Source organism: Elgaria multicarinata, chromosome 1 (assembly GCF_023053635.1).
Source record: "Elgaria multicarinata webbii isolate HBS135686 ecotype San Diego chromosome 1, rElgMul1.1.pri, whole genome shotgun sequence".
Lineage (NCBI taxonomy): Eukaryota > Metazoa > Chordata > Lepidosauria > Squamata > Anguidae > Elgaria > Elgaria multicarinata.
Window position 1 is genome coordinate 193,948,573 of NC_086171.1, and position 24,797 is coordinate 193,973,369.

The 24,797-nt window shown below is 41.7% G+C and overlaps 1 protein-coding gene across 6 annotated transcripts in view; it reads left to right on the plus strand.

The window, feature by feature from the left end:
- The first annotated feature begins 2,344 nt into the window (after positions 1-2,344).
- Positions 2,345-24,797, plus strand: part of STAU1 (staufen double-stranded RNA binding protein 1) — a 46,782-nt gene continuing 24,329 nt past the window's right edge. For 4 of the 6 annotated variants that reach the window (XM_063146028.1, XM_063146042.1, XM_063146058.1 and 1 more), the window contains exons 1-5: positions 2,346-2,501; positions 10,909-10,979; positions 19,457-19,733; positions 21,560-21,684; positions 23,841-23,997. In XM_063146028.1, coding sequence (XP_063002098.1) covers positions 19,529-19,733; positions 21,560-21,684; positions 23,841-23,997 — 487 coding nt within the window. In that variant the 5' untranslated portion in view covers positions 2,346-2,501; positions 10,909-10,979; positions 19,457-19,528. Of the gene's footprint in view, positions 2,502-10,908; positions 10,980-19,456; positions 19,734-21,559; positions 21,685-23,840; positions 23,998-24,797 lie in introns of all 6 variants that reach the window. The other 2 variants (XM_063146036.1, XM_063146050.1) reach the window with 1 other exon arrangement.

Sequence of the window (24,797 nt, forward strand, 5' to 3'; positions counted from 1 at the left end):
TTAATTAGCCAGCATTTGTGGGCCTTATTAGAAACCACTTCTTTTTCATGCCTTAAGTAGAAAGGACTTACTCTCCAAAAGTGCCACTGAACGGGAAGGGGTTTACTTTTGAGTAAGCGTGCTTAGAATCACCCTGCCCGAGCTGGATAGAGGCAAAGTGCTTTTTCTTTCTTTTATCTTAAGGCCCCTTTGCTTTGAGGCAGCCTCTGAAGAACACAAAGTGAAATTGCAAGCAGATTTTGCTGCAGTATCTACCACCGATCACTTTCACTGCTGTCACTATTAAGTCATGCGGCAGCTCATCCATTTGCCACATAAGCACTTTTTTGAAGCCCCCAGGGGCTCTGCAACCGACTTGCTTTAAATAGAGCAGAGTGCTTGGATTGGTGGCTGTTGAATACTACTTAGTAAAAAAACAAAAACTACAACATCCAACAACCCCTGCTGCTTTTTCGAGTTTCAGACAAAGCTTGATGGAAGTGAGATTCTACAAATTCCTCAAGAGCCAGGAAAAAGAAGAAAAAATCAAGTCGATAATAAGGATGTTCCAAATGCATTTATAAAGCCACAAATTCCAGTTGAGAACGGTGATCTAGCTTTGTAAAGAAACTCAAAGCAGTTACCCTTTTCTTCTCTACTCCCCTTCCCAAATATCTTGTATTCCCAGTTGAAAAGCTTTCTCTCCTCTGTTGTGGTCGGCACCTGGCTTTCAAGCTTAGTGCATCAGGTTACAATTTAAGTAGAGTTCCTATGTAACCGAAATATATTCTATATGATTCGGCTACAGGCTGTAGAATTAAGAACCTTCTAAAAGGTGTGGGAAGCTCGGGAGGTGGAGGTTGGTTTTGTAGAATTAAATAAAATTTAAATGAGGATTGTGTGCTATTTTGAACGAAGCTGAGGTTCTTTTTGTTGTTGCTTTAATTTTTTTAAAAAATCACTAATAATAACATGAATAATTAATAAATACTTATTTTTAAGAACTCCTGCCAACACTGCCCTTCTTTCACTCTTCGTCCAAAGATTAACTGCAAGGTCATATCTCCAAGGGGACATACTAAAACAAATGACAGTACTCGCCCAAGTGCAGTCCTATGGATCCCTATATGCAAGCACTGTTCCATGTTTCCCTATGGGTAAATACTGTCATTTGTTTTAGTACGTCCCATCTCCAAGTACCAATAGCAGTACTACTACACTCTTTCTGATCCTTTTTTAAAAGTCTGTTTAAGGCTTGGGAAACACTTGTTTCCAGAGCCATTTCACCCACTTTCTTTTAAGGGGAATGAAACTCAGGCGACAATCCTATGCACATTTGCTAGAAAGTAATCCCGCTGTACTCGATTTGGCTTGCTTTAGAGCGCAATGCCACTCATGTTTAGACCGGAAAAAAGTCCTGCAATTCCAGTTTGCCCCTTATTTATAGGATTGCACCCTTATTTTATTTATTTCGTTTCTAGCCCACTTTTTATTCCTCCAAGGAACTCTTGTTGGTTTGGATGATCCTCTCCCTTCTGTTTTCACAACAGCCCTGTGAGGTAGGTTAGGCTGAGAGTCAGCGACCGGCCCAAAGTCACCCAGTGAGGTTCAAGGCCAAGTGAGAACTAGAACTTCTGAGTAAACATGCATCAGCTCTGGCTACCAAACTAAGACCTTTTCATGCCCAACCTGGGCGGTCTTCCAGGGATGATTTCTCCACAGGTTTCAGATTCCCACCTCCGTTCTGTTGTAAAAAAAACCCTTTTTGTTGAAAAAAAAATCCCCCCGTTTCTTTAATTTTTGCAAAAAATCCCGCCCTTTTGTTGATGAATCATCACGTTCAGTTCTCGGTCGCTTCATTGTCGTGACTTCACATTCTGCCCCACTGACATCGGAGCCACCAGCCTCCACTGCTCCTGTCCCCCCACAGCAGCAATAACAGTGTTCCGCATGGCATGCGGGCCCTCCCCCTTCCGCATGTACGACAGCAGCAGCGCGCGCTGGGAGTTGTAGGACTCTGGGAGGCGCGTGGCAGAAGACGTGGAGCACGCGAGGAAGCCCGAGAGCCGTCACTTCCTCGAGGGGAACGCACAGCATGCTGGGAAGCTTAGTCTTTTCCCCCCCTTTCAATTTCGAGAGACTCCGGTAGGGGCTGGAGACACGCCAGTGGCCTGATGATTGGCAGGGAGCATGCCGGGAGTGGTAGTCCTCCGGGCGGGAGAGGTAAGTGAAGCGAAGCCCTGGGAAAGCCGGTCCCAGCGTCGGGCTGGGCGGCGCTATAAATAGCCGCAAAGGGCCTGCTTGGCGCCGCCCTCCTCGCGTGGTGCCGTCACTTCCTTCCCGGCCGGAGCTGGCCCCGCTCATTCTCTTTAGTGTTTGCCCTGTGTCTGCCGCCGCCACTCGCTCGCCTCCCCTCCCTTCCCCAGACCCCCTTTCCTGGGAGCTGCCAATGGACTGAGCCGCCCGATAGCCTGCCCGCCAACACGAGCCGGCCCGGGAGCCGCAGCCCAGACAACCACCAGGTGAGGGGAGCCAGAGGGAGGAATGGAGGGGGGCTCCCCCCGCCTCCCCCAAGGCGGACTCCGCGGCGGGGCTGAGCTGTGGGAGGGTGAGGCCTGGGCCGGGCCTACGCGGAGGTTGGGGCCTAGCGGGGCCGGCGAGCTTGGGCTATGGGCAGGGAGGAGAAGCCCTGGCGCCTCTGAGGGGGTGGCCGTGGCTCTGGCGGCGGCGCTGGTTGGCTGCTGGCAGGTGGGGGGCGCGGGGCTGACAGGCTGCCCCTCCCCGACCCTCCGTGGTACACAGGAAGGGTTAACCGGGAGTCCGCTTGGAAAGCTCCCTTTCCTCGCTGCCGCTTCCCTCTTCACGCTCTTGGGTGGTTTTTGGGGTGGGTGGGGGGTGGGGTTGCAGCTCACGCCCTTTCCGCTCCGGATTAGCCGGCTCATTCTGTCTCCTCCATCCTCATGTCCCTACTTGGGGCTTCCTAGCTGGCCACAGTGGGGAAACCTCACGAGGGACAAGATAGGCCCTTTAGTTTCATGTAGCAGGGCTGCTCTTCTGTTCCTAGTAACCTTTTGCCGTCTTCAGGGCACACAGAATTATATTGGTGTGGGGAAGAGGAAAGGACGGGTTGTAATTTACCCAAATTATCTCTACAAAATGTTTCTTTAATGCATTATTGGTAAACTAATCTCTGCATGGCGGGCTGCAGTACAAGTCTGCCCCAACTCCGAGCCTGCCTGTCCTAATCGGTTGGTATTGTCCACCCTACTTATGTTAATGTCTGATAATGTGCAACGTGTTCTTGATAAGTACAGGTTTTTGCCAAATTTTGTGATGTTCTCATGATACCTGTGCGAGGCAGATGCTGATATATCTCTGACTTAAGTTGGTAGTTCAATAGTTTCAGGACATGGATCCTCTTTCATCAATCAAAATAAGGATATGTTGGAATAAAGATTTGGGCTTAAATTCCATGTTATATGCTGGATCACACTTTATTTCCTTTATTCTTCTACTCAAGGCTTCCTTTCTCCAGGATAGTCTTGGAAAAATGCTGACAAGTTTCACTTCTTTGGAAAGAGGCCTTTTGTGTTTTCACTTAAAAACATAATGCTTTCAGCTCCTAATGGAAGTAATGAATGGCTTAATGGTTCTAATGGCTTAATTTTTTTCCACTATACATGCCCACAAACCTAATTGGTCTCATTCCATTTAACTTTAGCAATGTGAGTAAGCCTTTGATGTGTTTAATTTTTTTTCCTATTCAGTCTGGAACCTGAACCACTTTTGAAACTGAAATACTTTTGTATGTGCATCTGTTGCTTCAGTTTTGACAATGTGAATGAGGATGACTGGATCCAGACTAGTCATGCCCATTGAAATCAATGAGATTTAAGTTAGCATAGATTCTATCCTGACTGCAGAGAAGAAAGCTTGGGTTTCATGTGAATAATAAAACTCTTTTGCTAATACTATAGTTGAAACTTTTGCTTTATATTATTTTAGAGCATTTTATCATCACTGTGAAAGTAATAACAAAACATTTTTCAGTGAAGTGTTCTAAAACTGAGAAATCATAGATGTTGGTGTTCACATAGCACAGATGTGACCATATTGCTTGTGGATTAACTGGTGGTCAAGAGACTAATGTAATGGTTCCTGTACTTCAACCATCAGTCTGGTTGTTTTTAAGTGGCACTGCATTTTAAAGTGCCACTTAAAGTGCATTTATTTGATAACACTTTGGCTGTTATAGATTAATACTTTTAAACTTCCAAATACCCACTTTAGTGCAATGGGCTCTAGATCTTGCACTCTTAGTTGAAACTAGTTTTTTTTAAATAAAAAACAAATGTCTGTCTTTCGTAGCAGGTGTTTAAACATTGCAACAGCAAGTTTAATGTTACAATTGAACTTTACTGTATTAGGCCTTATTGCATGTTATATGTTAGCTGAAATTGTTATCTGATTGCTACCCTTTTCAGATTAATAGTTGAAATCCTAAGCTCACTTACTGGGGTGTAAGTTTCATTGAAGGTGGGGTTGATGAGTAAATGCGTAGGACTAGGCTGTAAACAAAGATCAACTTTGTCTTCAGAAAAAGAAGTAGGAGAAACTGTCTGTAACAGGATTTACACTCTTGTGATACAAAGAATTTGTAAAGACGAACTGAGTGCTGCTTCTTAATACATAACCTGTATATTTGTTCACAATAAGCCAGAATTCTCCAGAGTTTTGGCTTATTGTTGCGTGTGAACCCACTTGCAAAACATTAGCTAACATTGATAATTTGCAGGTGTATGCTTTGGTGTCTGAATTACAATGAGTATGTGAAGAATGTTTGTCCATACTCGTTTTTCTGCTGTTTGGCAAAGCTGTAAGTAAAATACAATGTACTAGATGGAGCCATGGTAGAAATAAAGTGGCCATGTCTATAGGATAATCCTGTAGTGAGTATGATGGAATAATACAGTAACACACTTTCTCCTCTTGAATCTTTTACATGACTAGTATGACATGGGATGATCCAGAGCATCAAAAGATAGAATACCATTCCTAACAGTATGAATTGTGAATTGTATATACAACAGTTTAAAGCAGTCATTCTTCAACCCTCTGAAATCCAGGACCCAGTTTTAAGTCCAGTCTAAAACATAGGACCCGCTTCAATGTTTTTTTCCATATATACGGCTTGTTCAGACAATGCACGAAGTCTTTTGCAGCAAGTGGTTAGTGAGCATGTTTAAGCTGTGGCTATAGCCACCATGGTTAGGAATGGTTCACACAACACACTGAGTCATAATGTTTAGCTCAAAATGCATAACTACCATGGTTTAGTATGTCATCTGAACAGGGTCTATGTTCTTTTTCCTCTTTCTGTTTTATTATCTTAAAAATTGGTGATGCTGCCCATGTGACCCATCTTAGGGTATCACAACCCACCAATTGTTTTGAATCTGCCCTGGATTATGTTACTTCATATTTATGTTATTGAAGACCTGATCTGAATTGACCTGAGTAGTAATTCCTCTTGCTAAGAAAACATTTGACTGCCTTAAAGTAGCAGGATATGTTTTCCATGTTCAAATAATGATAAAATAAAAAATATGGCACCAGCAACAAAAGCATTGCTGCAGGTGCCATCACTATCAGCCATCAGTGTTGGAGTTGGCAGTATCTTTTCAGATACACTTATTCTATCATAGGATTTGGCAGGCCAAACTCTTTCCATTTCAAAGTGTTTGTGTACTTCCTGTCATTAAACATGTGTACTTCCTGTCATTAAACATGGAGGCTAGAGGGATAGGCACAGTGGCAGCATAGTATATGTGGATTTTGTTGTCTTTCCATTTTCCATAACCGGAGCATGCAGTCTATCAGGAAACTTGGGCGCAAGTCATGCTGATGTGAATGGGTATTGAGCAAGAGCACTGAAGAACTTCATTCACTGTAGGGAACAATCCTATGGCCCTTAGAAAGCATCTGGGGGGGAGGGGAGCATACTATACTTTGGATTCAAGATATGATATAGAGCTCTGACCTTGGAGCCAGGAAGCTGCAATCCCTGCCTCCTCCCCTTTGCAGCTGGCACAGAGAGAACCACGTAGGCTTCCTCTCCAAGGTTGCAAAATCAACTGTGGAGGGGGTAGAGGGGGCGTTTCAGTGGGCACGGAAGGGACTGGAGAGGCCAGGTTAGGAGCTATCCTTAGGTCTCCCCAGCCTGATTCCCTTCCCCTCTGACACACTCCAGCTAGACGGGTGAAAAAGCCCAGCTAGCTAAAATGCGAAGTGGGAGAATCGCCGTATGATCGCCTCCACCACTCTTTCCGCTCTGCATTGGATGCTTGTAAGCCTCCAAGCAGGATTGCTCATTAATCATGCAGTATGGCTTGTTAAACACCCTGAACAACCCAACGAGAAGCCGTGGTTTCTCAAGGTGGCTTGTTCAAGAAAAATAAACCACACTGCATGGTTTACAAGTCACCCTGAGGAAAATGCTTTGTTCAGACAACACAATCCATGGAAGGTTAGGGTGTTGTGTGAATCTAGCCACTGTATGATGGGGCTATTCATCACCCACCAATCCCTCAGTTCAGCCCATGCATTTCAGGCCTAGTGTGCTAGATGCAGAGAGCAGGTGAAGTGCAAGAAGGAGCTGCAACTGTAGAGCAAATTGCTGAGACTACACTCTCAGACAAGTCAACCAACACAAGGGAGACATTGGTTTTGCCTCTCCTCCAGTCAAGTGTTAACATGGATAGCAGTATCCTTACTTGCTTTTACTGTGTTAGGGAATTGATCCATTGTTCCTCATTTTTCAGAGCACTTAATTTTCAATCTGCAGTATTAAGAGCCTTGTAAAGTTTTCCATGTTCCCATTAAATGATCTAGATGGTGTTTCCTTGAGCAAGAGTGAACTTGGCCGCTGAGCAACTTGTAAATAATTTGGCAAGATGCAAACTATTTCTGGTTTACGGTGTAGTCAGAGAATTTCTGTAACAGATTATGGACTCCACCTAGTGGAGTGTGTACTTAGTTCTTTTCCTAACAAGTTTATTGTCATACTTCTGTAGTTGCTCTTTCCATTTTTAAGTTATTGCTGTCTGTTGTTGTATATGACTGACATAATTGTCCTATGTCCCTAGAAAGGTTAAATGTTCAAAAAGCTGGGAAATAAAGCATTTACATTATCACTGATAATTTTGTAGTACCTTAGCATTTTCAGAGTATTGTAGATCATTCACTTTGTGGTTGGTGAAAAAGATACAGCAGCATGGGCTTTTAATAGCCTTTGTTAAGCCCTATGTTTAAAGCAGATGTGCAGAGCTTTCAGCCTGAGGGTTGCATTCCAATGGTGAGTGGGGCCAAAATATCAGAAAAAAGCATATTTTAACTTAAAGTTCTTACTGGTTTGCATGTAACAATAACCCATGGTTTAATTAGCTCACCAAGTTGGAAGAAAGGGGGTGGGGCCAGGGGAAAGGGAATGGTGACCTGGTCCCTGAGCCTGAGATTCTTCACCCCATGATTTAAAGGCTGCAACCAAGATAGACATACATGCCACCTGCAAGCTATAATTGTAATACAAATTGCATATGTAGTCTTGCTCTTATGTTACCTTACTAGAACATGACCCTCTTCAGATGATGCTAAGCCATGGTGGTTAAGCAGTTTGGGCTGAACATTATGGCTTAGCATGTCATGTGAAACATGACTTAGCATGTTGCGTGAACCAGCTACATAAACATGGTTAAACATGCTCACTAATCATTTGCAGCAAAAGGATTAGCAGCCTAACCATGACTTAGCATGTTGTCTGAACAGGCTTGTTGCCTGTTTGAAGTCTTTTTAGTGATAATAGTATTAATATTGTAAGCATCTGCTGAAATTTTAGAGACTTTGTAAAAGTTCATTCAACATTTATTGGAAGAAGGGGACTAAGTGCTCTAACAAGTGATGCTGTTCTGAAGGAATTATACTTGTCATCAAATTGCATATTTAAGATAGGTACTTCTTTAACTTGACTTTTCCTTTTTAAAGTTGTTCCTTCTGCTCTCCCAGCCCAGCATTTAGCATGCAGGTGAGCACAGACATCTGTGCATCAGGTGTGTGTCTCATCTGCTATAGCAGGCATGGGGAATGTAGTCCTGCAGATGATGTTGGATTGCAACTCCCATGGCTAATTATGAAAGATGATGGGAGTTGCAGGCCAACAGCATCTAGAGGGTTACACATTCTCCATTCTTGTGCTATGGCATGTGAGAGTAGGGAGGACTAAATCCAATGTGACAAAAGTAGACAAGTTCATGAAATGGGAGTTTCCATGCTCCTCCTCCCCACGCACCATCCCCAGATCTGCTCCAGAAGATCTCCCAACCCTACAGAGCATGGAGGAGGGATGTTGGGATCTACAGAAGGAGCATGAATTCAATCCACCAACGGTGTTTATTCCATTGGCAGAAATACGTTGTTGGAGACAACCCAAAATCTTTTCCAAGCAGAGGAGAGGTAGTGGTTGCAATGCCAATAATCGGCTGCAGAAGGTGCAGGAGGGGTGGAGAATTCTCTAACGTGCTTTCCCTTGAGCTTCATTGTAGTCACTAGTATCCCCCCAACAACCAGTGACAAATGTCAGAGCTCTGTGTCTTTCATGTGTCTCAGGATTCTCTCCCTCACGCCAGTTGTCACCCCTTCTCATTAGAGAACCAAGGGCTTGATGTATTCAATCAGTTCATCTATATTAACAAACAAATTGTTTAAATTGACCGATTAAAGCTTGATAAAACCATAGGAGGGGCCAATTAAAGCTTGATGAAATCATAGGAGGGCTACAAAGTGGTGGTGGTGGTGGGGAATTCATTGGCTACAGGCATCACAGAAGAGCTGTGACTCTGTTGCTGCTGCTGTGTCTGTGTACTCCTCCCATGTCATAACCAGCATACAAGAAATAGTTGAAGTTGAGAATCAAGGATAATTATGTCTCAGCTCTTTGCAACCAGCTTTTGTATGCTCAGTTTTATTTTCTAAAGTGGAGTTAAAAACCTTTGTGTTCCTTTTAAACTGAGCAGTACTGTGAAATAATTTCTCAGTGCACTTCATCTCCCTTTCCTGGTGTCTCTTCTGTACTTCTGAAAAGTTCTAGTCATCAGTTACTGTCTTTGAAATGTCTGTTTATGCTTTACTCTGTGGTGCAACTTGGCCTCGCTGTTGCTCTATAAAAACTCCCATGCATCTCAGCATATTGCATTGTTTTGGATTTGTGGTGCATGGGGAAAGGGGGAGTTGTGTGCTAATTTTTCTGATATCTCCAGTGTTGCATATCAGTGTGATCGAATCAGGTTTTGCTTGGGTGGTGTTCCTTACATTCAGCTCCACTAATAATAGAACATAAAGCAGGAATGGTACTGAAGTCCTTCTTCCTCCGTTCACAAAAAAGCTCTGTAGAAATTGGGGGAAATGGAGAGCTGGTAGAGTGACATATTACCCAATGTAATATGCATAGCATGCATTCCATTTAGAAGGTTGTCAGCCAAGTATATTCTTCATGGTCATCAGGTGTCTGCAATTCACTTGCTACCATTGTACAAAGCACTTGATACGTCAGGAGAATGTACAGAGTTCCTTATACAGCTTGCTAGGCTGGTATCTATGAAATATGTAATAAAGGTGAGCATTTTCAACTTCACCAACCAATGGATTAGCTAATCAGAAGTTTAGAAAGCTAATAGTGGGTGCTTAGTATATGAGCAAGTGTAAAAACTCACCTACAGCAGTATTGGTCAGTTGATCAGGTATTTTATCAAATAGCTGAAAAATGATCAATTTACTAAGCATAGTAAAATACCGCAATAACTGCATTTGATCAGGGTAAAGCATTGATACGTAAATTATTAATAAATATTTAGCTTGGAATGTTCTTCATGAATGCACCTTTTATATTAAAAAAGAAAAGCACAGGAATTTTCATAGTAATTGTAAGAGCCTCTGTTTGAAATGCGCTAGGGCCTGATTTAAGTGATACTAGGTGTGAAAACTTAGCAATGTAGGTTTATGTGAGGTTGTTAACACATTTAAACTGGATTGTCAGCTCCTGCATGTGTAGTGTGTCAGTGCACCAGGTAACAACACCCCATTTGCGGACTGCTGGCATAATAATGCTACACGCATAAGTGCCCATTCTTACACATGATGCTGACTGCTTATCGTCCTGCACAGGTTAGTTTCTTTTATATTCCTAGCATCTCATTTAAATTGGACTCAAATACATAAGGAAGCAGAACACACCAGTTCTTGGTCTCACACAACCCCTAGTGGCAATGCTATGAAATCCTATGTCAGAACAGAGTCCTCCTGCCAGAAATGTCAGAAAGTAGAGGCATGTATTTTATTATCAAGGGTTATGGCGCTCCTTCCATGCATCATGCATGTGGAAGACCAGTGCAAGCTTCAGATTAGTATGTGAGTTTAGGTGTATGTACAAATGCTGACTTGTGCAGGACTGGGGACAGAGACTTGTTAATGGATAGTACAAAGCTACAGTTGAGGAGGCACAGCTTCCAAAATCAAACACAGTTCAAGTGTACTAACATGGCTTGTTTTGGCAATATGGAAACAAGACTCCCTCTTCTCACCCTTCAGGATGAACCATGAGCAAGCTCTGAGAAGCAGGCATCAAATATTGTCAGATAACTATCTCCAAAAAATGTGAAATGCTTCAAATCAGCATTTTTGGAAGTGCAGTGGCTTATTTGCAGCTGACACTTCTGAAAAAGTAAGCATTTCTTAGTTTAAACATAAATGATGGGCAGTTTCACACAATGAGAATTTTTCCATTGCTCTTCATGGTGTTGATAGTAATGAGTAGATCGTTGTCAAATAGTAAAATACTGTGGTAACATCTTTTAACTGTGCTTTTCCCCTTTTGTTTAGGTAATCTCCAACATATAAATAATCCCCTTGGAACTAAAGCCAAAAGTACACTGTCCCTGCATCATCTAAAGGTATAGAAAACTTTTATTGGGTAAACAGTTCAGCAGGTGTTTTTTATCACAGGTAGATATTTCAAGGTGGAAAACACTAAGGAAACTTTAGTCACAGACATAAATATATGGGAGTTCTGCAGCTTGCTATCTGAAATGTCTCTGTACTGTTTTTATTTTACTCTGAGGATCAAATCCTTGTCTTTTAACAGTCAGGTGTTTCTCAAAAGGGACTGAAGTCTCACAGCCAACAATTTTGCTTGCTGGTTAAAATGAATGTGCAACTTGAGGCTCAGGTGGCCTTGGTGGCCCAGCTACGTCCCTACCTGGACAGGGATAACCTGGCTTCAGTTGTCTATGCTCTGTTAACCTCCAAGTTAGATTACTGCAATGTGCTCTACATGGGGCTGCTGCCTTTGAAGATGGTTCAGAAGCTATAGCTTGTGCAAAATGCAGCAGCCAGATTGATAACAGGATCCAGAAGGTTCAAACATAAGACCGACTCTGGTCTGCTTGCATTGGCTGGTCTGTATGTTTCTGAGCCCGATTCAAGGTGCTGGTTTTAACCTATAAAGCCTTACACTGTTTGGGACCACAATACCTGACGGAACGCCTCTCCCAACATGAACCTACCCTTACACTATGCTCAACATCTAAGGTCCTCCTTTAGGTGCCTACACCGAGGGAAGCTCAGAGGATGGCAGCAAGGGAGAGGGCCTTTTCAGTGGTGGCCCCCCAACTATGGAACGATCTCCCCAATGAGGCTTTCTTGGCGCCAACATTATCTTTTTGGCGCCAGGTCAAGACTTTTCTCCCCAGCATTTAACAGCATGTGTTGAGCTTTTTAACTGACCCCAGAATATTTGTCTTAAATAGATATTGCCTGTCCTGGTATGTAATCTGTTTTTATGCTTTTTATGGTTTTAAAATTTGTATAACAGTTTTTAATGTTCAGTGCTTTGATCTTTGTAAACCACCTAGAGAGCTTCAGCTATGGGGCGGTATATAAATGTAAAAAATAACAACCAACTCCATCTTAACCCAACTTTGCTTCTTTAGCCTCTTGTGCCCCATGGTCTCCAAAGCTACCATCTATCCACTCCATGGAAACAGCTCTTCCTGTCCTTAAATTCCTTCACGTCCTTAAATTCCTTCACAGCCCTCTTTGTAGATCGCTACTAATTTCTCAGTTCTTCTGTGCCCTTATGTCTTTCCTCCTCTCTAGTCCCTGCTTCCCATCTTCCTACCTGTCTGCCAGTAATCTGACTGGAGTTTCCTACATTTTAGCTGTTCCATGACCTGGATGCTGTTCCTACTCTGCATCCCCAATCTTTAATCGTCCTACTTTCCCATGACTACTTTTTCTCTCTCTCAACCCCATTAGTAGCATCCTTGGATCTGTTGCTTCAACAATATTCTATTCATTCATTACATTTCTGTACTGCCCCATAGCTGAAGCTCTCTGAGCAGTTCACAAAAATGTACATGGAAGAGAGATTTTAACCTGAATGGAAATGACTTGAAAAGAATTAATCTTGTATTGCAATGGAAATGACTAGATATGGATTAAGTATTGGGGACAGTGGATAGAAGGGCTGTAGGGAACCCATGGTGCTCTGTTCATTTCTTTAAAGTCTAATTATATTCTGCAGACCTTCTTGCAGAGTCTCCTGATACTTTCATCTAGCATAAACCAATAGAATAATATTTAGAAGCAGAAGGATACTAACTAATATTCAGGGACTTAAAACATACAAACCAGTGTTAAATGGACTAATTTATCTAAAAAGTCCAAATATTGAGGTAATATTCCTGCAAATTATGGGCATGAATCTGGGTGTGCTGATCTCAAGACATCTTTGGGGGCTGTGCACATCAGAGCTGAAGTCTACATCAGAGAACCAATTTTTGTCTTTCGCCTATATCCAAGTGACTCAGTGCTCTTAGTGTTATTGTGAGTCACTCTAAACAGCTTTTGGGATGCAAAACATCAATTATATGTCAAGGTAATGGGATGTATCCAGGTTTTCTGAAAAGGGCAATATGGGGTTTGGGGAGAAGTGTGCATGCATTGTCATTTTATAGAAAAGGCCTACTGTTGAGCTGTTCTGATAGTGCTTTGATATAGTTGCTTTGATAAAAAGAGCTGGTTCGCTCAGTAATAGCTCAATTGTCTGGCTTCAGTTTTGTTATTGTTTCTGCAAATAGTGGTTACTTAATATTTATTGGTATGCACCATCTTAAAATAGAAACAATGATATTCTCATTATTTGAGCTTTAAATTGGAGAGGACTTTAGGCGACAGCAAACAAAAAACAATGTTACAAAAAACTTATTTAAAAAAAAATGGGTGGAGGCAGCAGTAGAAGCCTTGCTACTCCAAGGGTGGTTGTTTTTTTCTGTTTTTGAAATAAAAAAATTATTATTATTAATTTATATAGCACCATCAATGTACATGGTGCTGTACAGAGTAAAACAGTAAATAGCAAGACCCTGCCGCATAGGCTTACAATCTAATAAAATCATAGTAGAACAATAAGGAGGGGAAGAGAATGCAAACAGGCACAGGGTAGGGTAAAACTAACAGTATAAAGTCCGAACAACATCAAGTTTTAAAAGCTTTAGGAAAAAGAAAAGTTTTTAGCTGAGCTTTAAAAGCTGCGATTGAACGTGTAGTTCTCAAATGTTCTGGAAGAGCGTTCCAGGCGTAAGGGGCAGCTGAAGAAAATAGTAGAGACCCTTGGGCAGGTGAGAAACATGGCATTAGAGGAGCGAAGAGCACGAGCGGGGCAATAGTGTGAGATGAGAGAGGAGAGATAGGAAGGAGCTAGACCATGAAAAGCTTTGAAGGTCAACAGAAGTTTATATTGGATTCTGAAGTGAATTGGAAGCCAATGAAGAGATTTCAGAAGTGGAGTAACATGGTCAGAGCGGTGAGCCAAGAAGATGATCTTCGCGGCAGAGTGGTGAACAGAAACCAATGGACTGATGTGAGAAGAAGGAAGGCCAGAGAGAAGAAGGTTGCAGTAGTCCAACCGAGAAATAACCAGTGCATGAACAAGCGTCCTGGCAGAAGAGACAGACAAAAATGATCGAATCCTGGCAATATTATACAGGAAAAAACGACAGGATTTAGCTACTACCTCAATATGAGGAATAAAGGAGAGCGAGGAATCAAATATAAAGCCAAGACTACGAGCTTCCTTGACTGGAGTAAGCGTGACATCATTGACAGTAAAAGAGAATGAGAGATGAGGAGAAGGTTTAGGAGGAAAAACAAGCAATTCAGTCTTTGCCATATTAAGTTTCAAACAACGATGAAGCAGCCAAGCTGAGATATCTGAAAGACATGCCGAGATACGATCGTGAACATCAGGAGAAAGTTCCGGAGATGAAAGATATAATTGAGTATCATCAGCATACAGATGATATTGGAGGCCATGAGATTGAATAAGATTACCCAAGGGCAACATGTATAAAGAAAACAACAACGGACCAAGCACCGAGCCTTGCGGAACCCCTACTGAAAGGGGAAAAGCAGAAGACGAGCTGCCATTAGCCAACACGCTGAAAGAGCGACCCGCTAGATAGGAGGCAAACCAGTTATAGACAGAGCCACAAAGTCCAAGATCTTGAAGGGAATCTAAGAGAAGATCATGATCAACCGTGTCAAAGGCTGCAGTTAGATCAAGGAGAATAAGAACGGAATAAAGGCCTTTAGACTTGGCAGTAAGAAGATCATTGGTGATCTTAGTAAGGGCTGTTTCAGTGGAATGCAAAGGACGGAATCCAGATTGAAAAGGATCCAGAGCAGAGTTACTAGAAAGAAAATCAAGACAACGAGAGTAGACCACATGCTCCAGGATCTTTGAAACAAAAGGCAATAAAGAGACAGGTCGGTAGTTAGACAGAGATAGCCTATCAAGAGTAGGTTTCTTGAGAATAGGAGAGACTGTAGCATGTTTAAAAGCAGAAGGAAATGAACCAGAGGACAGAGAAAAATTAATATGTAGCAAGGAAGGGAGGATAGCAGGAATAAGATTAATAAAGACTCGAGAAGGAATCGGATCACGAGAACAAGTGGAAGGCTTCGATGAGCGCAGTATTTTAGACAGTTCATCAGCTGAGACCGAAGGAAACGCAGAGAAATTTGCAGGAGGAACTGACAGATGAGGAACAGGAACTGGAAGAGGAGCAGAGCTGGCCAGATCAGAGCGAATAGTTTGGATTTTAGCATTGAAAAAAGAGGCAAAGTTATTAGCAGACAGAGAAGCGGGAAGAGATGGTGGATTAGGCTTCAGAAGAGAGTTGAAGGACGCAAAGAGCCGCTGAGGATGCATAGCATTTGACTGGATCAACATTGAGTAATACTGCTGTTTGGCCAGTGAAATGGCAGAAGAGAAAGAGGAGAGTACAAATTTGTAATGGACAAAGTCCGCCCAGTCCCTGGTCTTAGCCAAAGGCATTCAGCTGCCCGGGAACAAGAGCGAAGGTAGCGGAGGAAAGAGGGAGCCACGGTTGGGGTAGAGAAGGGCGAACTATCCGAGTTGTAGATGGAGCAAGATTATCAAGAGTTGAAGATAAGGAGGAATTAAAGAAGGAGACAGCTGAGTCCAGGGAGACAGCCGAAAAGACAGAAGGAAGAGAGGAGGCTAGAGACTGAGAAAAAGCCTCATAATTGATAGATTGCAAGTCACGACAAGAGCGAGAAGCAGGAGGAGGAATATGAGTAATATTGAAAGAAACTAGATGATGATCTGACAAGGGAAAGTCAGCAGTAGAAAAGTCCAAAACAGAGCAATTCCGAGTGAGAACAAGATCCAGACAGTGTCCAAGGGAATGTGTGGGTACATCAGACCAAAGCTTAAGATCATAAGAGGAAGATAAAGAGCAAAATCGTAGAGCTGCAGCGTCTTGAGGGTCATCTACATGGATATTGAAGTCACCCAAGATAAGAGTAGGACAGTTATCAGAGAGGAGAAAGGACAGCCACGAATCAAAATCAGAGAGAAATTTTGAGGACGAGCCTGGGGGGCGGTACAAAACTGCAATCCACAGTCGTAATGGAGCGAAGAGCCTCACCACATGTGCCTCAAAGGAGGAGAAACAATGTGATGGAGGAATGGAAAGAGGCTGGAACTGGCACAAACTAGATAATAAAAGACCCACACCACCACCCCGATCCTCTGGGCGACTCAAGTGAGAGAAAGACAGACCTCCAAAAGAGAGGGCAGCTGAGATGGCAGTATCATGGGCAGGAAGCCAGGTTTCAGTAAGAGCTAGGAGGTGAAGAGACCTAGAGATAAACAAGTCCTGAATGACAGGGGCCTTAGAAGCAACAGATCGACAGTTCCATAAGGAACACGAAAAAGGCAGCTGAGAAGAGGGGAGACAGCGAATAGGAACTAAGTTGGGAGAGACGAGATTGGAACAAGCCATAAGGGACAGATATGAGGAGAACGGAGTTGAGAGAAGAAATGAGGAGAGAGATAGCAAGTAGCCAGAGAAGTAAAACAAGCGCAGGACAGCATTAACCAGAACAAGCCCGGCCAAGACCAGTAGCAAGCAAGCAAGAAGGCAGGCACAGAAAAAAGCAAACAAATAGGATATGTAAAAGCAGTCACAGCGCCAAAAAATAACCCAACAATGTAGGAGATCATGTCCTGAAACAGAAAGTAGCGAAGACCGGTCCGAGGCTGGGGTTCTTCCTCCGAGGTAACAGTTCCGCTTGACCGGCTTCTCGGCCACGGCAGAGAGCCTCAGGCTGAGAGCTCTTGTGCTCGCGCCTCCAGCACTCAGAATCCTTATGTACCAGTAAGGGGGCAGGGCAGACAAACACTCAGCCACCAGGTGGTTAGAATCAGCCAATCACCAACAGCTTCACCCAGCAGTCTCCAGCACTCAGAATCCTTATGTACCAGTAAGGGGGCAGGGCAGACAAACACTCAGCCACCAGGTGGTTAGAATCAGCCAATCACCAACAGCTTCATCCAGCAGCCTCCAGCAGCCTCCTTCAAATGACTTCATATGAAGATTCCTGATGGGAATGAGGCAGGAGTTACCTTGTGACACTTTGTCTCCTTTTGGCAGTGGTCTCCCCAGTCTACTGTCATCCTCCAAACCTTCATAGTGTCATTTGGGAGGAAGAGGTCACATATTTTAAAAGCCTGGATAGTGTACGTGTCTGTGTTTTTCTCTGGTACCAGAGGCGAAGCAGTTTGAATTGCTTTCTTGGAAATGTAGGAGCATAGGAAGCTGCCTTATACCAAGTCAAGCTCTTTGTCCATCTAGCCCAGTGTTGTCTACTTTGACTGGCAGTGGCTCTTCAAGGTCTCATCTTTTGCTACCTGCTCCTTTTAGCTGGAGATGGCAGAGATTAAACCTTCTGTATGCAAAGCATGTGCTCTACCATTAAGGCCTGTATTTGCAATAAGGCTAATACAGCACGGTATTAGCCTTATACAGCACGGTACAATATGGCCGTGCTGCCATTGTGTCATAAATGTCAAAGATTCTATCCAGTTTTGGTCTAATATTAGTCCCATTTCGGATCAGTAAACTAACATTGGATACAATCCCAATGTCCCTAACTTCCTATCACTGAGCTATGGTTCCTCCCCTAACCATATGGTTCCTCCCCATACCTTATCGCAAATAGCCATCCATGATTTTAAAATTGACCATTTTGGAGCTGAGCAGGGCTTTGACTTCTGAATATTTGCCAGGCTCTTGTAACTTCCAGGGAGCTTTAATACTGAATTGGAAATCCATGAAATCCTTAAGGTAGTGAGTGCCATGTTAATGTAGACTTAATACTACTAAGCTTTAAACCTTTTTGCTCTCTAGATAATTAATAAAAGAAAACATTGAAGAGAATAATAAAAATCTGCTTTTGATAACTCCATTTACAAGCATAATATTGGTTACTGTGGCAATGAAAGCTGTAAAGTTGTCAGAATAGCAGAACATTTCAGCCTGTGTTGCTTGAGGTGAATGAGCACTATAGTAAAACAGGAAAATAAGACTCAATGGTCCTGGAATTGAATTTGTCCCACCAATAAACTATTTTTCAGCTGGGAAAACATTGAACAAAACATTGTTCTTTGATGTCCACAAAACAGTTTAGTGCTTGCTTGAGATCAATACTACTTGAGAATTCCTGCTCAAGTGTGTAAGATAACTTGTCAAAATTCCTAAAACTTGCTCTGTTGTCTGACTTAGACTGATTTGCTAGTATTGCTCTAGATAGAATCTTAATATGCATCAATGGGAAAACTGACACAGAGGTTATCTGGTGAAGAATAATAGACTGGGGAATGTTGGGAGTTGTAGGACTTTTTTCTTTCTAAACACAAGTAGGATTACACCTTTAGAGTACTTTGAGCATTTGGCCAGCAATTCTTTAGGAAAATATTAAGTATTTGGCTTTAAATGCCACTTTGCTTGGGGGTTTCCACTTTTTACCTGATGATTCTTATTGATCAAAGCATATTTGCTGTTACTTCTAAGAACTCATGATTTTATGTTCTTAAAATGACTAGCATTTTTTACAGTTTAATGTGCCGTAGCATCTCTACATCTAATCTAATATCGGGAATATTCATGAATTTGAGTTTACAGAATATTATTTTAGCAGGGACTTTACTATTTTTATAAAGATAAAAATGTGTAGGGCTATCCCATCACTTGCACTTTGTGTTCACAGGAAAGAATCAGCAATCCCTTACATCAGTGGACAATCTGTGGCCCTCAGTTGTTTTGGCCTGCAACTCCCATCAGCTCTTGTCAGTAGAATAGGTGATGAGAATTGATGGGAATTGTAGGTTAAACCTCTGGAGGGCCACAAGCTACCCAGCCTTGTTTTACTTGAATAAAACTCCAAGCCTTGTTTTTGAGCAAACAATATTTGAAGCACCTATGGGAATAAGGTACTTGGAATAATAGCCAATCACAGTTTAGCTTTGAAAGCAACAAACAGCTGTAGCTATTTGGGTTTGCCTCAGTGTTTTCTTTATAGTCATACTTAATGGCTTTAGGGAAAGTTAGGTTTAGCCTCTTTTCAGTAAAGTTAGTACAAAAGTGAAAGATGCATTCCTTGTTAAGTCAAATGTGGTATGAAGGATACTTGCTCTGAGTGATTACCCTATGAAAGACATTGTTAATGCTTACCTGTTGGAGTAGTACAAGCTTAATTCTATAAGGCAGCAATGAAAATGGAGGCTAAATCTAAAAACAGCTTTGTTCATTACACACATCAGTGACTTAATATAGGTACAGATATTGTAAATGGATATACTGATTTGTTCAAAGAGATTGGGCAATTAATAAGCAAATAGAAATTATAGACTCCTTATGTGTGCTCAAGTATAGACAACCATGAAACATGTTGGGGCATGTGACTGAAAGCTGTTGGTGGCATCTCAGTTGTATAGTTGATCAGAAATAGGGGGAAAGCAATTGACTGACAAATACTTACCTCCTTTTTCTTTACGTTTAAGGGAGAAATTCAAGCACTTGTACAGAAATAACCTGCATTCAAAATCAAGTTTACCTGCCGTGGTTTCCTTTGGATGGAAGTCAACATGTCTCAAGTTCAGATCCAGAATCCGTCTGCTACTCTTGCTAGCAGCCAAATACTAAACAAGAACCAATCTCTTGCACAACCTTTGAGTATTCCTTCGCCAACTAGTTCTTTGCCCTCTGAAAATGCAGGTAGACCTATTCAAAATTCTGCTTTACCCTCTGCATCTGTTACATCAACCAGTGTAGCTGCAGGTAAGCTTGAAAGTGACTTTGGTATGCTTGGATCATGTCTAACGCAAAACAGGTCCTTAATATTTTATACTGTGCATTTGTTGCTTGTGAAATGAAGTTGTTTCTATTTATAAATGCAATTGCTTTTAAGAAACTCTTTAAATGGAACACTTGAGCAAAACAAGATTTAAAGCCAGGTGCTAATATGGCTTTAGAAATATTTTATATTTCATATAGTCTGCATTCAGTACAGTATCTTCTGGTCTACTATTTAGAGTAGGATGCATGATTAACAAGGAGCTTGCATTTTGACCCATAGGGTGGTTCTGTCAGCATCTGAGTTAACTATTTTATGTGTCTGATTCTTTGGGACTAATCAGGCATTGAAGCCAAGTGAAGCTTTTGTTGCTCAACTTTCAAAGACAGATTAGAGTGTCCAGAGCACTGAATAGTTTCCTCTTGTTCCAGTCCGTTCTGCTGTTCATACACCCTGCATGCCATCCTTCAGCTGCTTGATTTACAGCATAGTCTTTTAGAGAAGGGGAAAGACCCCGTGCATTATCAACTTGGCATATTGTTACTGATTAAGCCTATGGAGGTTGCATTGAGAGGATCCTCCAAATCATGGTTTAAATTCAGGATTATAAGTAAGCGCTGTGCTGGTGCACAGGGCTTAATTCATTACTTCCCATTTATTCAAAACTCTGCTTGCCACTATGTCATTCAAACCAGCACACTGTGGTTTGAGGAATTCCTCCAAACCAGGATTGCAGCTAATTGTTTAGCTGATCATCTGAATGCACCTAGTCTGTGTAGGTGGCATTATGTATAACATTTGAACAGTGTGGAATTGCTTAACCATTAAATATGTGTGGCACTGTTGGTCGTTTGCCCTCTCTGGCCAGCTGACAAGCTGAGCATTAGCATGCTCACTTGGAAATTTTGGGAAACAGCAGATGTGGAAATACTCAACTCACTGCTTAGCCAGAGGCTACAGATTACTTGCGCTTTGTTATTAGAGCTGCTATCCAGTGAGCTTTTAAGCAGTTTGCAATGCATTATGTGATTCTACTCTCAGAATAGTGAAAGCTGAAAGACCTGAGGCGTTTGTAAATTGGGCTGCTTAGTTTGTAAGGTGAAGCTTCTGTAAAGCCCAAGCTGGCCTCTGTTTTGTTGTTTTCATCCAAAATTTGGGCAACTAACGTAATGGAAATGCTATCCCTGGGATGAGGCTCTCAAATAGGTCTCCTTGTAAAAAGGAGAGGGCAGACTAGAAGCAGAGAGAATAAAGCCTGAAACCTGAAAATTTATCATTTTTAAAAGAATGAAATGGAAAATTAAGAATATGAATGACTGCAAACTCTTGGGGAAATAAAAGCTCTCAGATTAGGACTGACCTTCTGGACATGTCATAGCGTTTGAGGATCATTCTAAACAGAGCATGCTATGTGGATCTAATATGAGGACCACAGCCTTAAACATCAAAGCAAGCATGTAGGTGCCTTTCCCCCAAAAAAACAAGAATTAGTTTGATCTTGCCCTCTGGCAGTTCTTGCAACAGCACTATTTACTGATCTTAAAAGTTGATTGTCAGGCAAATTCTAGCTTGCATTCTAGATGCTGAACAGATTCTCTGAAGTCGCTTTAGTTTCATTATAGAAACTGAATGTGTTGGGCATCTTCTATAGAAATCTGGTTTGTTTTACAAATCTAAGCTTTTGTGCACCCAGCTTTGAGTACTAAACTCCTCTTAGAACTGCTAAGACAAATATTCTTGATTTTTTAGCAATATTGGGAGATCAGTTTTATTTCCACGTACTAAAGTAGTGTTTTGTCTTGCCTTTCAGTTCCTTCTAACATGGCAAACCCCAAAGAGAAAACCCCAATGTGTCTTGTGAATGAGTTAGCCCGTTTCAACAAGATTCAGCCTGAGTATAAGCTTTTGAGTGAGCAGGGTCCAGCTCACTCGAAGGTAAAGTTTGCCTCTATGAATTCCACACTTACTGTACAAGGATATTTTGAATGAAGGTGTGTGTGTGGGGTGGGTGGATTTGTAAGTAAAGTTATACATGAGAGGTGTGAGCCTTACATGGCTTTCAGTATACAGCTCCATTGGTGCCAAGACACTAGGTAGTGGTGGATAATTAGTTAGGGAATAACCAAAACTCTAGCTAATCTTTTACGAGACTGTTTCAATTTGTTGTAAGCTGCCATTACTAATGTGCCTTAATCGGTAGTGTAGACTTGGACTAGTTCTCAAATCCAGGTGGCTTATAAAGCAAGTCATTGAGCCTTAGTCTCAGTATGAAACTCCAACTGTAGAATGGGAATAAGTGTGCATGGTGACGGGAGAAGACCATTGAAGTGTTCTTTGTGTAGTAACTGCATTGTAATAACTGATGTCCAGTTCAAAGTGCTGGTTTTAGCCTTTTAACACCTTGCATAGCCTGAGACGTCATACCTGCTTTTACAGTGGTCATTTTGAAGTTGTAGAAACCCCTACCATTAGAGAATAGGTTAGTTACTGCTTTTTAATTTTCTTTTTGTAAGGACTGAAAACACTTTTTTTGGTGGGGATGGGAGCAGTCTGTGGCTGGTTAGTTTCCTGGATTTTGAAGAAGTATTTGTGTTTGTTTGCAAACCACTTTGAACAACTGCAAAGGCAGTATATACATGTTGTAATAAATACCAATAAAGTGCTTATATGCAGCACTCCATGTGAGATAATGGTTGAGTCATCCACTGAGGCACACAGAAATGTATTGAGTTACTTCTGTAACAGTGAGGAATGTATTAAATTTGAAGGCTTGATGAAGACCAGACCAAACATATTACAAAATCACTTGTGAGTGATGTCTGGCATTGTAGAGCTGAGTATCTATTTGTTTTGCTGGAGGCAAATAAACCTGTGATATGTGTCTGGGGGAAAGATCCAGCCCACCAATTAGCAATTCTCATTGGGCTATCAGGAAACCTTGGAATAGAAAGCAGAAGAGAAAGCAAAATGGAAACTTAACATCCTAAAGTAAAATACTGAACTCATAGTAAAAAAAATGATGGAATCCAATGTACCCCGATAACCTAGCAGGATTTCCCCCAAAAAACATTACAAACAGGAAATTGATGTTGTACAAAATCAATATTACAAGAAAATATGAGATTGTTAACTCATGAATCAAGGTAAAGATAACTTGGAACAGAATTAAGTCCCTATAGTAAAATTTGATCCTTGGGTTCATCATTGGGTTTTCTAATGGTTTTTTGTACACACGGGAATGTACAGGATAAATGTAGAAAAGCAGAATCTACTCCAGTGGTCTTGAAGTGGTTATAACCTCAAAAAGTGGAATTTATGATGCAGGCAAAATGCTAAGATATTTTCCCAGCCCTTTTTTGAGAAGTTGCTAGAGAGAGATGGACCCCAATTAGCATGGCTCTTTGGTAGTTTCACTTTCCCATTAATTTTAATAAGGGGGAAATTGAAGCTCTGATAGCTTAGTAAGTTAAATTTTTAAAGAAAAAAAAAAGATGGAGGCAGCGATGAAACCCCACAAGACAATTGGCCCCGTAATTGTTGAGCCATGCATAGAGTGAGTGTTTGCATGCCACGACAGCCCACCATGGGTTATTTATTGAACTCACAGTGAGGCTGCGGGTAGGGCTGCTGTTTTGAATATACAGCCCCTGCTTAGGAAATTATCATGTCATGCAAATCTGGTGAGCGTGGTTTAAATAACCCTCACATAACACACACTCTGTTCTAGGGTTGTGTGAGGGTTCTTTAACCCTCACATAACCCATGCTGACTAGGTTCACACAACATGGCAACCCCCAAGCAGAGGTTAGATATGCAATACAGCGCCTGTGAGCGCTGTGGTTCATCATGAGTTAAATCACCCACGACAAGCTACGGTGTGTTGTCTGAACCTGGTCAGAGTATGAAGTTTTGCTAAAATTACACAAATATTTTAAACACAGCTTAGTAACAGCCACCAGTATGGCATACTGTTGACATGTGCCTTTTGTTGACATGTGCACCTTATGATATCAGGCTGAGTAGCTGAACATCTCACACATGCATGATCAGGCAGTGGGTTCACACAATAAATGATTCCTGCTTGTTCCTAGGTGTTTACAGTGCAGCTGACTCTTGGGGACCAGCACTGGGAAGCTGAAGGAACTAGTATTAAGAAAGCTCAACATGCAGCTGCTGCCAAAGCTTTGGAAGGGACAAGATTTCCTAAACCTACAGCTCGCCCATCACGTAATGAAGGAAAGAACCCAGGTTTGTGTGGCTGCTTACAAAGTTTATTATAGCATAAGGCTACAGGCTGCATGTGAACATCAGTGTACTTCAGTGGGGTGTGGGCTATTAAAATCCTTTGAAATTTGGCTTTACGTATCTAGCCTTTGTCAATGTGGGCAGAGAAGCTTGGAAACATCACAGCAAACACCCTAAACCTGGGGTGGGGAAGGGGAGGAAAGTAATAACCAAAGTTCATTTTTGAACTGAAGATTAGAACTCTACGGTCTGATTTCATACACAGTTTTCTAGATATTCCATCACTCCGTGACTCTCAGTTGTTGAAGAGCATTTGAAGTAGGTGATGTGAGTGATATGTTTCTGGTTTGTTTTATTCATTTAAAACTAAAAAAATTCTCCCTGAGTGGCTTACAAAAATCAATAATGTGATAAGTCCCTTCCCTCACGTTTGCAATCTAAAAGACATGACATAAAAGGAAAAAAGGATTGAACTACAACTGTAACCTCTAGCATTTTATGCTTCATGGTGGAGATTCGTCAGAACTAGACTTACAACAATATATACCCGCTTCTGCTCTGAGCATTTGGACATTATAACAACAAATGAAAATCAGACACCAAACTTACTAGTTTATTTGTTTATTAATTTCTTTTTTCCTTTCTTTTGTCTTGTTTCCCCCCCAAAAATTGTATTAACCAAGTTTTCTAGAACAGCTGATTAAACCCCAATTGTTAGGGGACTGTTCTGTTTTCTGTTACATCGAAAATAAAATATTAAAGACTAAAAATATATTTTAAAGCCTGTAATGGTTATATAAGTG